The sequence below is a fragment of the Schistocerca americana genome, chromosome 7 (assembly GCF_021461395.2).
Source record: "Schistocerca americana isolate TAMUIC-IGC-003095 chromosome 7, iqSchAmer2.1, whole genome shotgun sequence".
Lineage (NCBI taxonomy): Eukaryota > Metazoa > Arthropoda > Insecta > Orthoptera > Acrididae > Schistocerca > Schistocerca americana.
Genome location: NC_060125.1, coordinates 288,429,565 through 288,444,742, shown reverse-complemented (window position 1 = coordinate 288,444,742; position 15,178 = coordinate 288,429,565). Strand labels below are relative to the sequence as shown.

Sequence of the window (15,178 nt, the reverse complement as noted above, 5' to 3'; positions counted from 1 at the left end):
TAAAACTGAGTACCAACGCACTGCACACACAATCCACCATCCAGCATGGCATGTGCAGGGCATGAGGTACACTGTAGTGGTCCTTCACCTGAAAATGAGCATTAGAAAGCTAAAGCAAGTGATCACAGACACTCACAGCTTTATCAAGCTGAGATAAATGTGACTTTTTTTGATCTGGCTTATCACTTTGTTTGGAGGCTACTAATGAGTAAGATATCTTTTTTCTTGAAAGGATTTTAATAAAATTTAATGGCTATTTGTTTACAATAAATCAAACAATGGAAACCCAGGTTAGAATACCAGCAATACTAAGAAAAGGACAGATTGCTATTCACTGTAAAGACGACCCACTGAGCTGCAGACAGACACAGCAAAAAGAGCATTAAACATTATAGCATTCAGCCAAAGCCTAATTGAGCAAAGAGAAAACAGAAAACAGAAAACAAACACACACACACACACACACACACACACACACACACACACACACACACACACATTCAAAAGAAAACTTTCACATTCACACAAGTAAGCACACATGACTACCACCACCAGCAGCTCTTTTCATTTTGCCTGTCTGCAACTGAATATGTCATCTCTACAGTGAGTAGCAAGTTATGATGCTCTTCCTAATGCTGGTGGCTATGATAAATGAAAGACAGAAGATAAAATCCTCACACTTTGTTTTTTCAGTGACAATGCCAAAACAAAGGCAACAAAAAATGTTTTAGTTCCACAGGAACTTTGGTACTTCTTGGGCAATACAGGAGAACTGCAATAAAAAGTTGCAAGAGGAGGGTAAAAATGTTATAGTTGAAGAGGACTACAGGGAAGGAAAAGGAAAAGGGGGAGGGGGGGGGGGGGAGGCGACGGCGAAATGATAATTTGGTACTTTGAATGAGAACAATAGCTATGTACACTTATTGGAAGGATTACAGCTAACCAATCACCATATGGTTGGTGCACTGAGTGGCTGCATGCAGATAAATAATGCTCCAGCTGACCATTGGCCTGGTTATGCAGTCCAACTTTGGTGAGTGTACCAGGTGGCATGAGTGAAACAAGAAAGCAAAGATGGGATGGATGTGACTGAGGGAAGGGAGGATAATGGATCTCAGAGAGAGGCAGTAAGTAAACGGTTAAGAATGCGGAACTAAGGAGCCTCCCATGGCACAGGCACAAGCATTTGTTTAAGGTCCATGATGAAGTGAAGGAGAGGATTGTGCAGGGAAGATAGAACACAGTAATATGGAGACCGCTGGCATGACCACCAACAATTCATCCACTTGAATGACTGGCCACTGCTCAACTGAGGCACTGAATAACATTGGTCACTCACTGACAGAACATGTCACTGAGCACAAAATTTCCAACTTCAGTTGTTGATTCACAACTCAATCTATCTTTTACCCCCCCCCCCCCCTTAATATCCTATCCTTACATCCTTACAACAAATCCTTTGGTCTCACCACACTCCTGGTCTTATCTCTGTCAGCACCTGTCCCAAAACCACCCGCACCCCTGTAACCTTTCCTTCCCCCCCCCCCCCCCCCCCCAATCCCATCCCTCCACTTTATTGCATGAACAAGCAATTTCAACTGTCTGTGCCAGGGAGTGAGTCCACATTCCTATTACCCTCCCTTGCTTCTTCTCCCTCTTAGCCATCAGCCTCCTTTCCTTCCACCCATCTCTTTCCCTCTCCAGTTCCTTCCTCCATTTACCAACTCCACCTGACACATCCCGCAGCCTAGTTGAGTTGGGACAATGTACACTCCTGGAAATGGAAAAAAGAACACATTGACACCGGTGTGTCAGACCCACCATACTTGCTCCGGACACTGCGAGAGGGCTGTACAAGCAATGATCACACGCACGGCACAGCGGACACACCAGGAACCGCGGTGTTGGCCGTCGAATGGCACTAGCTGCGGCCGTCGAATGGCACTAGCTGCGCAGCATTTGTGCACCGCCGCCGTCAGTGTCAGCCAGTTTGCCGTGGCATACGGAGCTCCATCGCAGTCTTTAACACTGGTAGCATGCCGCGACAGCGTGGACGTGAACCGTATGTGCAGTTGACGGACTTTGAGCGAGGGCGTATAGTGGGCATGCGGGAGGCCGGGTGGACGTACCGCCGAATTGCTCAACACGTGGGGCGTGAGGTCTCCACAGTACATCGATGTTGTCGCCAGTGGTCGGCGGAAGGTGCACGTGCCCGTCGACCTGGGACCGGACCGCAGCGACGCACGGATGCACGCCAAGGTCGTAGGATCCTACGCAGTGCCGTAGGGGACCGCACCGCCACTTCCCAGCAAAGTAGGGACACTGTTGCTCCTGGGGTATCGGCGAGGACCATTCGCAACCGTCTCCATGAAGCTGGGCTACGGTCCCGCACACCGTTACGCCGTCTTCCGCTCACGCCCCAACATCGTGCAGCCCGCCTCCAATTGTGTCGCGACAGGCGTGAATGGAGGGACGAATGGAGACGTGTCGTCTTGAGCGATGAGAGTCGCTTCTGCCTTGGTGCCAATGATGGTCGTATGCGTGTTTGGTGCCGTGCAGGTGAGCGCCACAATCAGGACTGCATACGACCGAGGAACACAGGGCCAACACCCGGCATCATGGTGTGGGGAGCGATCTCCTACACTGGCCGTACACCGCTGGTGATCGTCGAGGGGACACTGAATAGTGCACGGTACATCCAAACCGTCATCGAACCCATCGTTCTACCATTCCTAGACCGGCAAGGGAACTTGCTGTTCCAACAGGACAATGCACGTCCGCATGTATCCCGTGCCACCCAACGTGCTCTAGAAGGTGTAAGTCAACTACCCTGGCCAGCAAGATATCCGGATCTGTCCCCCATTGAGCATGTTTGGGACTGGATGAAGCGTCGTCTCACGCGGTCTGCACGTCCAGCACGAACGCTGGTCCAACTGAGGCGCCAGGTGGAAATGGCATGGCAAGCCGTTCCACAGGACTACATCCAGCATCTCTACGATCGTCTCCATGGGAGAATAGCAGCCTGCATTGCTGCGAAAGGTGGATATACACTGTATTAGTGCCAACATTGTGCATGCTCTGTTGCCCATGTCTATGTGCCTGTGGTTCTGTCAGTGTGATCATGTGATGTATCTGACCCCAGGAATGTGTCAATAAAGTTTCCCCTTCCTGGGACAATGAATTCACGGTGTTCTTATTTCAGTTTCCAGGAGTGTATTTTTTCCCCCTCCTAATTAACTCTAATGAAGGTAGTTATCTACAGTATCAACAATGTTTTGAGTTTTGTTTAGCATCCTGTCAACCACTCAGTTGTAAGGGGTGTGGGGCATATTTACCTCTTGAGTGGTTAACCCCTCAAGCCGGGAGCCCAAGTACGTACTCACGCGCTGCGAATGTCCACACTGGTTGCCTCCTGACCACATACTCGCCAGTTGCAGTCTCTGAGGTAAAACTGTACTTCTCTGCCATCTGTTGACGACAGCCGATACTACTTCGTCAGCTAACTACAGACATATCCGTGCTGCTCTGCTTCGAAGATCTTTGTCATGAAGTGAAGCAGTCGGGAGAAATAACATTTTTTTATCTTACAGTCTGAGCGACACACTCAAATGCAAAACGATCCAGCCAAACACTTCACACTGTCTTACTTCAGAGCAAATTCTCGCAATTCTCAATGAACCGATGAATGGTTTAGATAGTATAAATGACAGCGGGAGTTATCTAGATGTTGATGATGAAAGTGATTTTGACTGTTTGGAAGAAACACCCGAAAGAAGTGAAGAAGAAACGGCGGACAGTGACGATGACATTGAACAAGGTGCACCAGTGAAACGCGCACGAAATGAAGACTGGAAACGGCAAGAAATCGACAGCTCTTATGTCTCTTTGAAAACATCATTCATTGGTAAATGTGGACCTGTGATACAGGTAAATTCTGCAGCTGAAGTGTTCAAGCTGTATTTCGGTGAAAGCATCGTAGAAACAATCATGTGTGAAACTAACCGTTATGCTGCAGATTGTACACAAAAACAGACTGTTCTACAACCTCGTTCTAGGCTACGTAACTGTGTAGATACTGACAAAGATGAGCTTTATATGTTTTTTGCACTGCAGATGTTGATGGAATTATTCAGAAGCCATCCATAAAGTTGTACTTCAGCAAGCATCCGCTTCTGAACAAGCTAATTTTTTACCAGAGTATGCAAGCAGACAAGTTTGAGCTACTTCGCAGATTCTTTCATTTTCTAAACAATGAAGAACTGAATACATTTGAAGGCAATAAGAGATTGTTCAAGTTGGGTTCCATCATTCAGCACTTGAATGATACATTTACAAATACATACAACATGGGAGAAAACATTTCTATTGATGAATCTATTATGGAAAGGAAGGCTGGAAATGAAAACCTATCTACCTCTAAAATCAGCAAAGTTTGGTATAAAGTCCTATGAGATCTGCTAATCTTCCACAGGTTATTTATGGAAATTTATTATTTATACAGGAAGTTCCACAAAAATAGAAATGAGATTTCTTTCTGCAGATCCCCTGAAAACCAGTCAGATTGTAGTGAAATTTGTGAAGCCTCTTTTCAACTTAGGCCATATGCTCTGGATGGACAATCATTATAACAGCGTCCTTTTGTGCCACTTTTTGAAGGAAAGGGGTATGAATGTAGCTGGCACAATTCAACTGAATAAAAAGAATGTACCTGATGCCTTGAAACATGCAAAACGGAGGAAAGGTGAACTCTTAGCATATCATTCATATGGCGTAATGGTACTCAAATGGATGGATAAAAAGGAGGTTGCCTTTATTTCCATATTTCATAATGATGCAGTTGTTATGGAAACCAAAAGGGTCAACAAGGTACGAAAGCCTCAGTGCATAAAAAAGTACAATAGTTTTAAGGGGGGTGTAGATTTGAAGGATCAGAAACTACAACCTTTCCTCATGGAAAGGGAGAAAGGTGTAAAGTGGTATATGAAAATGTTTAGAAGGCTGATGAATGTTGCAGTGAACAATGCTTTTATTGTTTACAATGCTAGCGAAAAAACAACGGAAGAAACGTATATAAATTTCAGGCTTCTATTCATAACACAACTGCTGGAAATTCAGGGGAAGAATGTAACTTTACCTCGATGTAGGCGACCTTCAAAACCACCTGTGTCTGAATGGCTCACAGCAAGGCATTTTATTGAGAAGATCCCACCCACAGAGAAGAAGAGTAAGCCTACAAAGCGATGTTCAGTCTGCTGCAAGAAGACGGGGAAACATAAGGAAACATCGTTCTGGTGCAAGGACTGTGGTGTAGGACTTTGTTTTGAAGATTGTTTCAGAATATACCACACTCAAAATTCATTTTAAGTGACAATGTATGCTTTAATCGTAATAAATATGTTTTGATACCAATTCCTGAAATTTTCATAACATTTGAACAAGTAATTCCCATCCTAGAGCAATTTCACTGAAACACGGCATGCTGGGGCCAGCCAGCTACATAAACTACCGCCAGTAGGCTAGGCACGCACCTGGAAACTACCGGCTTGAAGGGTTAATATTCCATGTAGGACTCACCAGAAACATGCTGACTGCATACAGCATATGTCGGTCTTTTACGTTTCACAATGACGAGATATAGTGGTCATACTAGAACATATTTCTCATACAATTAAAGGCAGAAAACTGCACTTCACTAGCCACCCAATACAGTGACATGAAACAAGTCCTAGATTCACCACAGTATTGGACTTCTCTGAATAACTAATTAAAGAATAGATAATTTATTGATGCCTATATTCACTTTTGAGTGGCTACGTAGTCACACAGCCATCTGAGTGAGCTCTTGAGGGGCCACATACATTGCTACCTGTCATTAAAAATCCCTCAGATACTAACTGAGAATTACTTAACTCCTGATGACAGCATTTAAAACTCACAAATTATCACCTCTAAAATTTGTTGCCTGGTAATATCTTAATAAAATGAGTGTTGGATTCAAAGTATTGCTTAAATTTAGACCTGTGACATAGTTTGTGTGGTAACATACTGAATTATTGTTATTACCTTTGCAAGTCCTACAATAATGGTGACACTTCTCACAACCAAAGTCTGATTTGAAGAAGCCTTCTGGACATTCTGGATGGCACTCTCCAGCTGCTAGCTGCCACCCAGCTGGGCATGTCACACACTGATCACGGCGAGGACCACTACAAGTCATGCAGCTGAGGTAACACTTAGCACAGATACCCCTGTCACTGTAATACCTGAAAAAAAGAAATGGTAGCATCTTTGAAGCAACAAATACAGCCACACTTTTTTTCACACATATTGTACAAATATGTAAAGAAGGCAACTACTACAAGGGAAATACATCTGTAGGCACACAGTAGTGGCATAATACTACCTTTATCACTTCTACGTCATCTCAACCATTCTTTAAGTCTTGTGGTAAAACATCTACACTTTTTGATCACATGTAACTAAAAAAATTCTTTCTCAGTGAAAAATTTCCACATAAGAAATTTACCCATCAGCACAAGCTGCCCTGCATTCTCCACTCTGTAGGTGGAGTCCTGCTCGACAAGAGGTGCAGTTGGTACGTGACTCGCAGGCTGTACACGTGTGCAGGCAAGGCATGCAAATTCCTCTCTCAGGGTACCTTCCTTCCTCACACTGTACCACACAGGAGGCACCTTGCAGCAGCAGTGGGGATATGCAGGAGAGGCAGCGATCTGCTCCAGGTCCTGAACAGGTATCACAGTTTTCGTGACACCGTGCACACAGCCCAGATGTGTAGTATTCAGCTGAAGAAAAACAGTGAACATTAGTAGCTATATCTCAGACTTACGATTGGGTAAAATCAAACAAACAAATCCAAGTCTTCCAGTAAACTACAATCCCTGAAACTGAAATAATTGACAAAATGCCAGCTGGAACCAAGCAACTCATATGAAAACGTACATAAAACTTGAGTCAAAGTCACACTTCATTCTTTTTAACTGGTAGCCCGTTTTGGTGCACTGTCTGGTACTAGCACTATTCTTTAAAATCCACTAACATAATAAAGCCACTGTGTGCAATATTAATATCTAATAGGTACATTCCATGTAAGATCTTCCAAGGTGTCACTGGAATTAATGTCACGCACCCATTACACTAATGAGCTGAAACATTATTACCACCACCCACTGTGTGACTAAATGCCCCCCTGGTGGTGCTGGGACGCACATGATGCTGTAAGGATACTTTATGTAGTGAGAAGAGACAAATGGGGAATCACGTAGCAGTGATACGAAACACAAGTGGGAAAATCCAGTAACATAAACGACTTTGACAATGGGAAAATTGTTATTTCTTGGCATCTGAAAATGAAAATATTGGAAACGATAAAGCTGGTCAACTGTTTGCGCGCTACTGTTGTGAACCTACATGGAAAGTATATGAAAACAGTAACTGTTCTTGAAAGAACAGATACCATTGACGACCGTTGCAGCTTCTCTACAATAAATGATACTTAGTTGAAACCCTCAGCTGCCGACAGGTGTTCCCATCGAGATATATCAACAACACCTGTCGGCAGCTGAAGGTTTCAAGTAAGTATCATTTATACATGGAGAGTGGTTGATATTCAGTGAAACCATGAGTTGGTGACAAGAATTTGGAAACCCATACCTTGTCTCAGAACATGGGGGTCAGAGGCTTGTCTGCACTCTGAAGTAGGGTCTGCAGCCCATCTGATGACAGAGTACAATGTTGTTGCTGGCAGAAGTGCTCCAAGCATGTTATTTTAAACTGTGGGCAACCACAGCCAAATTTCCACATTTTGAAAGATATAATCTGCACTGGCTGTAGAATACTTTCATTAAAAAGTCACAATTGGCTTTTTGTCACTTGAAGATGCATCCTCAGGTGAAAAAGCTTCTTTTTGACAAGTTAGCACCAAAAGGTGATGCCATAGAGCCACTCCCCATCACTTGTGTCAAGATGTAAACAGTGTACAAAAGAGCAGTAGTAAATATTTAAAATGAAGGGCGTTTGCAGAATCGTGCCTTCCTGCTTGTGGCACAGTGACGATGGTCACCACACCGAGAAGGTAAGATGATATATCATACTTCACCTCATAAAATTAGCATAACAATACATGGATTTCAGAAAGTAGACAAGTGAAAATTTGTTTCTGTGAAAATGATAATTCAGCAACAGAAGCATTTTCCATTAACAAAGGGATTGTCAGCTTAATTGGATCAACATTACAGTGTTCAAGATTTGTTAAGAGGTCCCGGCTTTCAATGTGGATCAAGACAAAAATATCACAAAAGACGCTAACTGAGTACGAAGAACAAATTGTCAAATTTCATCAACTTGCCATTAATGCAAGGAAAGAGGGACAAGATGTGCTAATGATATGCCTTCTAATGGAACTGTGGAATCTAATGGCACAAAACACATTGTTAAAATTTTGGGTTAAAAAGCACTGATTACGCAGCTCTTTATCCTCCTGTAGAAATGTAACAAAACTGCTGTCAGTTTTAATTTTTGCAAGTATGATTTTTCCTAAGGAACAATTGCCAAAAGGAGTATTTGTATATGTACACAATAGAAGTTGGTTGGATGGATGAACGAGGAATGAGGTTGCGGATGAATAGAATTTGGTCTAGGTGACCTGGAGGCTGTCTAAAGAAGCCCATTCTGTTAGTATGGGATCAGTTTTGTTCTCACAGAACATAAGATGTTAAAAACAGAGCAAACGAATTGAAGATTAAATTAGTTGTAGTTCCAGGAGGGCTAACTAGTTTACTTCAACCATTAGATGCTGTATAAACAGAACATTTAATACTTTGCAGTCCGCATGCCTCATACAAATTTATTCGCTTGGCGCCGGCAGCACTAATTCGGATTGCTTGGCTTGTTGCCAGCCGCTTGTCACCTTACTGTCGACAGCAGTCTTCAAACACACTGACTTTTGCGCATTTTAATTTTCTGGAAATCCTCTATTTTGCTGCATCGTTCCACAAACTCTAATTTTCTTTTCTAGTAACTTCTCTGCAAGTTTGACACTGTTATAATAACTATCCATGCAGAGGTAATGCCACTTTCCATCATAAGTTGTCAATAGTTCCATCACTTTTTTTGCTGAAGGCTGCCCAGTGCCGGAATATATCTTGAATGAGGAAACGTATCCCGTACTCTAATCACACAGCATCTGAATGAGCATGCTGTATTTCATAATTTTCGACAGATTGTAAACTTTAAAATTTAACCGGCCATGCCATGGTGTCATTCCTTCATCAACTGAGATGAATTAACATAGATTAAACATTTCTTTAAACATTTTGGAAAAAAAATGTAAAAATGATAATATTTGTCTGAGTCGGTTGTGGGACATCGTTTTGCGAAATATCGGTGTGTCTATCAATGAATTTGTTGACCAATAACCACCGATCCTTGCTCTTTTTACAGTTCCCATAAGGATACCAAGACCAAACCATTTTCTAAGTTCAGGTCCCGTAATGTCGACAAATTTAGCATTTTTTAAAATCCAGTTTCCTTCTATTCCAATTTTGACTGAAGTACTTGTTGGTTTCATTACTAATATATTCAAATAGATCATTCCCCTTTTATAATTATACGATATCCTCGATGCTCTGTGTATCTTTGGGAAATATGTTTGGACCCGGAGGTTCTTCAAATTTATTATTGGTCCTCGGTAAATCAAAGTCTGACCACTGTGCACTGTCTTCTTCACCCGATTCAGCTGAATCAGTTGGTAACCGTAGAGTTCACTGAATCCTTCTTGGACATATTTCACTATCTTCTGACGATTCTGCTTCACGTTCATTTTTTTGTTATCAAATGTCTTCTTTCCAATTGGCCAAGTCGTCCAGAATGTCAGACAAGATGTCCACGCATTCATCTTAAATAATCCTATTGTCTCTCTTGTCTGCCATGATGAAAGGGTACAAGTACTTATAAAAACAAAAAAATTTGTTGACGTGTGTAACTTATTGTTACCTAAACAAAACAAAAACGGAATGCAAAAGATACTGAAGTGCTGTCGCTGGCCACTGCGTGATACTATGCTCACAACACCACTGTGGTGTCGCCGGCTGTTGACAGCTATTTCGCGCATGACACCACTGTGTTGTCACCAGATAGCAGAGTGTTAAGGGACTTATGAAGGAAGAGTGGAACAGACAGATTCAATCTACAGGTTTTGAAACTACACTGTCAGGAAGAAGGAAGAGACCCAGCATTTCTCAAGTTTGTGAGTGGTTCAAAGCTTCATGGGACTGTATAAAAACTGAAACAGTTATTAAATTGTTTAAGAAGTGTATAATCAGTAATGCATTGGAAGGTACACAGGATAATTTACTGTATGAGGATTCAGATTCTGACATGGTGTCTTCAAGTATTTCTTTCTTCAGCAGTGATGATGAATTTTGTTAATTTGGGGACAAAAGTTAAAAGATGGGCACATTTTCCTACATATATTGCCTAGATATCTGATGTGTGTGTGTGTGTGTGGGGGGGGGGGGGGGGGGGGGCGCGTGCACATGTGTTAAAATTGTTTTGCAGTAGATGTATTACCATAAAAGAAAGTCTTAAAAATTGGGGTGCGTCTTTTATACCAACAAATACGGTATATACTTGTCTACCTTATGAATTAATTAGACTTTACTGCCTTTGTAATCCTTTATTCAACAGTGATCACCTTTGCTACATCTGACTCACAATAACCAATTCTGACGTCTTTAATTACATCTAAACATGAGACTGGCAGACAACAGAAGGTTTTGATTATGCACTTCATTCTATCATTAACATTTTCACAAAATGAAGAAAACCACAAGAGTTGTTGTTCTAACAAGATTTTACTGTTTATGGCCAGTTCCAGAATAATAAAGTACGCACTTAAATGATGGAAACAATTTGTTAAAATTATGGATAAGCAATCATTCAAAAACAAAAACATGACAGCAAACTGATGACTTTTCTTTGTTCTATCATTGCCATTTAATGTTCTACAAATGATCTCCATTTAGACACTATTTTTACTTAAATCTATAAATATTTCCTACCTACTGCTAAAAATATATCATTGTTCCATACCACATGAACACTCCTTTTTGTAGACTTTTAACTTCATCTGAAAAAGATCCCTGGTACAGTTTCTTTGCTTTGATTAGCTTCCAGTAACCAACATGTAATTGAAGCAGTTTTGGAAAGTAAGATGAGTACCATGATGATGATGATGATATCGCTTACCAATATTTATTGTGGTATAACAGAAATGCAAGAGTCCTTTGCAGTTATTTTCATCCTAACAGAAAATGATAACAATCCTTATGCATCTTCTATGTGGAATTAGATGTAATAATAGCAATAATTGTGATGTTTAACACACTTGTTATGTTTTGGAAGTACGATGAATGTACTGCCCAAAGTTCTCCTTTCATATTACCTTTCCTGGACAGAACATCTTGCATTCAGGGGGGAGGTCCGGGGAAAACGGGGGAGGGGGGGGGGGGGGGGCAGTTAGCACATTATTCATATACGTAGACTAAGCAGCATCTACACAATATACAGTTGGTGCCTTAGGAACATTGCTACAGTTGCCCCTTAGGACACAACCACTTGCAGCAACTTTCTGATACCGCTACACAAGATGAACTTTCTTGTAACTGTCATGATTGGAAACCTGTTCATTTCACATTTGTGAATAGCTTTCAGAATGGGATGCACTGTGCTTAGTATCAACTTTGTTTATTGTTCTAAATAATGAAATATATGCTTCAATATCAAGCCAGATTTGCTTTAGTTTTCACAATAGCACATGCAAATCTCTTCAATTCCCTCTAAATATAGTGGCACCTGCACTGGCAGTTTAAAATCAAACAACACTGATGCAAAAAATTTATCGAGGAAGTACGTGCTAGAGATTCTATAAACCACAAATATGAACATGAAAGTCTTTATAAAAACTTAAATCAGAAAAACCATATGCAGTAAATATCCACTGTATAAAGGGAGATGAATTAATGTAAGTGTCCGTGTTTAGTGAACAAGTTTTACTTGTACAGGTGGCTCTGGATTATGAAATTAGCAACTGGGGGCCCCAACTAAGAATCTTTGGTGAAACAAATGATCATAGAACCTAAGGAAAATATCGGTGACCACTTAGACATACAGTTTAATCAAAGTGTGATAACTAGCCAAAAGAATGAGGAGGGGCGCTTTTAAAATATGCGAGAATACATACTATAGCTTATAGCCTATGATTAAAGGACACATTTCATACATAAAGTGAAAGTATGGAAAGAAATATAGAGGTGGGTCTCCTCTGATCCTGAGGTTTGAGTGACCTGCTCTTCCTTTTTAACCCGCTTCCACATAAGACCTCTCTCCTTCCCAAGAAAGGAAACAATAGTTATGAATACCAAGAGATTGTCATGTACTTTTGTGTGTGCCTATTGACAGTAACTGTTATTTTGAGAACAAGTACATACTTACAGGAGACAAAATACTTAGTACTGCTCACTGAAACACATGAAACTACATGGCAGTACCCTAGCCTTCAGAACTATTACTTCTTTCATTGGGAAGGAGAGAGGGAGAAGTTGGGGAAGGTTAAAAAAAAGTACACTCAGACCCCAAGATGAGAGATAATCACCTACTGTGAGGGCAAGAAGAAAAAAAGAATCTAGAAGAATGTAAAACAGTTACACACAGTGCTGCGTTCATTGATACTTACATCTAGTGCAATGAACGTTTCCTTCAGGAACACATCTGCCTTTGCGGTTGAGTGTCCAGCCTTCCTTGCACGCCAAGCAAACATTACCACTGCAGCTGGCACAGCCAAATGCACAGCGAACACATTCACGTCGTTTCTTGTCAGCATAGTATCCATCAGGACAACTGGCTAGGCATGTTCCAGCCAGCTCAAATCTGCCAGGTTGGCAGGTCAAGCACTGTGTTTCACTCGACCCATTACATGTTTCACATGATGCATGACATGGTGCACATCTGTTAACAAATGTGTGAAATATACATATTTGATCTCCTGGTTAAGAAAATTCTTTATTTCTCTGGAAATGAATGTGAAATACAAATGAGCTAGTCTAACTGTATCAAGATTCGCAATCTTAAGGTATTTCAGTGACAATAGACATACAAGTATACACCGAAAGCATGGAATAGCGCCTTGCAAAATTACTACCAGTTGCTCCATTTATGTTCATCTGACACAGCTGTGTTGTGTATCAAAGAGGAAACTATTTCTCATGGCATGGTTTTATTTCTAAATGATCAATAAACTGATTTCTCCTATATTTCAAATGTATAAAATTGTAAAATATTTTTTTTTGATTGTTTTTCTCAGCCCTGACAAATTGTAGAAATGGTATCACGAACCCACAAACTGCTGCTAAAAGTGCTCTTGAATGTGCAACGAGCACCTGTTGTACACATGTAGTGGATATGGAAAGTTTCAGGTGAAAAGATTATTTCAGAACTGCCGAACAATACAACAATTTCTTGTTAACAGCCCAAGTTGTAACCACAAGTGACCCAGCAGACGTCAATACGGTAATCGAATTCTTCCCATACCCGTCCCAGCATGGCATCGTCAATTGTGGCAGTCGCTTCCCTTATCCTCTCCCGGAGCTCTGTTACATCATGTGGTAGAGGCGGTACACGTACCAGATCTTTGATGTGTCCCCCACAGAAAAAAAATCACATAGAGTGAGATCTGGTGATAAGGGAGACAATTTTATGAAACAGTTCGCTCTGCACCTAAACCCTCCATTTTTGCAACTAGCGCTGACTATTGACTACACTGTGGCGGTATAAAAAAAAAAAAAAAAAAAAAAACTTTCAGGGTTTCTGTTCGAAATGACATATGTATGATATGTGTAGAATGTTTGGTTCTTGTGCAATAAGTAACTGAAAGCAAAGCAAATAACTGAAAGCAAAGCAAATAACTGAAAGTAAATAATTGAAAGTGTTCCCAGACTTTATGTACATCCTGTGTAACATCAAAGAATCATCAACATTATTTAGTATAAAATATCAAGAACTCAAAAATTCTGCAGACTTAATTCTAATCAACTGGCCCTAATTGTAGAAGTACCTTAGTAACAACATATCTCAGAAATTTGTGATATTGTTTTCAGTTTAATTCATCTGCTCAAAATGGAATTTGATTCTTTAGTATGATGATGAAAAAAAAATTTCAAGCTATTACAGAAGGTCCATGTATTTCACCTTTCCCTGTGTTTCGTAAAATAACAACACTAATATCAATTTTATCTGCTTTGTGTATTTCATCTCTTAAATGTGCAGTAAACATCAACAGATTGCTTTCATTGATTTTAAAATGTTGTTTGTGTTGTGTACGTATTTTTATGATGGTTTGTCCAATATAATACATACTGCAACAACTGCACTGCAGCCTGAATGATGGTAGTGGGATATTGATTCAGATTTATGCTCTGAATTGGACCGAATTGTATTTTCAGTCACGAAAATATTTTACTCCTGTTTCATAAAATATTTATCTAATCTTGTTGGCTATTCGAGTGGCACATTGTAAGACCACATATTTTCATTTCTGGTTTTAGCTCTTCTTTTATTAATTCTATTTTTCTCCTACTTATCTGATACTTTTTATTTTGTATTGTTTGCTGACTGTAGTTAACCAGGTAGTCTTAATTATTTTTACCAGATTATCATAATACTACTGAAATATTTCCAGAATGAGATTTTCACTCTACAGCGGAGTGTGTGCTGATATGAAACTTCCTGGCAGATTAAAACTGTGTGTCCGACCGAGACTCGAACTCAGGACCTTTGCCTTTCGCGGGCAAGTGCTCTACCATCTGAGCTACCGAAGCACGACTCACGCCCGGTACTCATAGCTTTACTTCTGCCAGTATCTCGTCTCCTACCTTCCAAACTTTACAGAAGCTCTCCTGCGAACCTAGCAGAACTAGCACTCCTGAAAGAACGGATATAGCGGAGACATGGCTTAGCCACAGCCTGGGGGATGTTTCCAGAGCTTCTGTAAAGTTTAGAAGGTAGGAGACGAGATACTGGCAGAAGTAAAGCTGTGAGTACCGGGCGTGAGTCGTGCTTCGGTAGCTCAGATGGTAGAGCACTTGCCAGCGAAAGGCAAACGTCC

At 41.0% G+C, this 15,178-nt stretch overlaps 1 protein-coding gene across 1 annotated transcript in view; it reads right to left on the bottom strand.

Annotated features, from left to right (window-relative positions):
- The window catches only part of LOC124623198 (furin-like protease 2), a gene marked incomplete in the record, with an annotated part of 451,053 nt that overhangs the window by 10,289 nt on the left and 425,586 nt on the right, over positions 1 to 15,178 (bottom strand). The window contains 4 exon segments of the mRNA XM_047149009.1: positions 1 to 88; positions 6,064 to 6,263; positions 6,527 to 6,803; positions 12,752 to 13,023. Of these exon segments, the coding sequence (XP_047004965.1) occupies positions 1 to 88; positions 6,064 to 6,263; positions 6,527 to 6,803; positions 12,752 to 13,023 (837 nt within the window).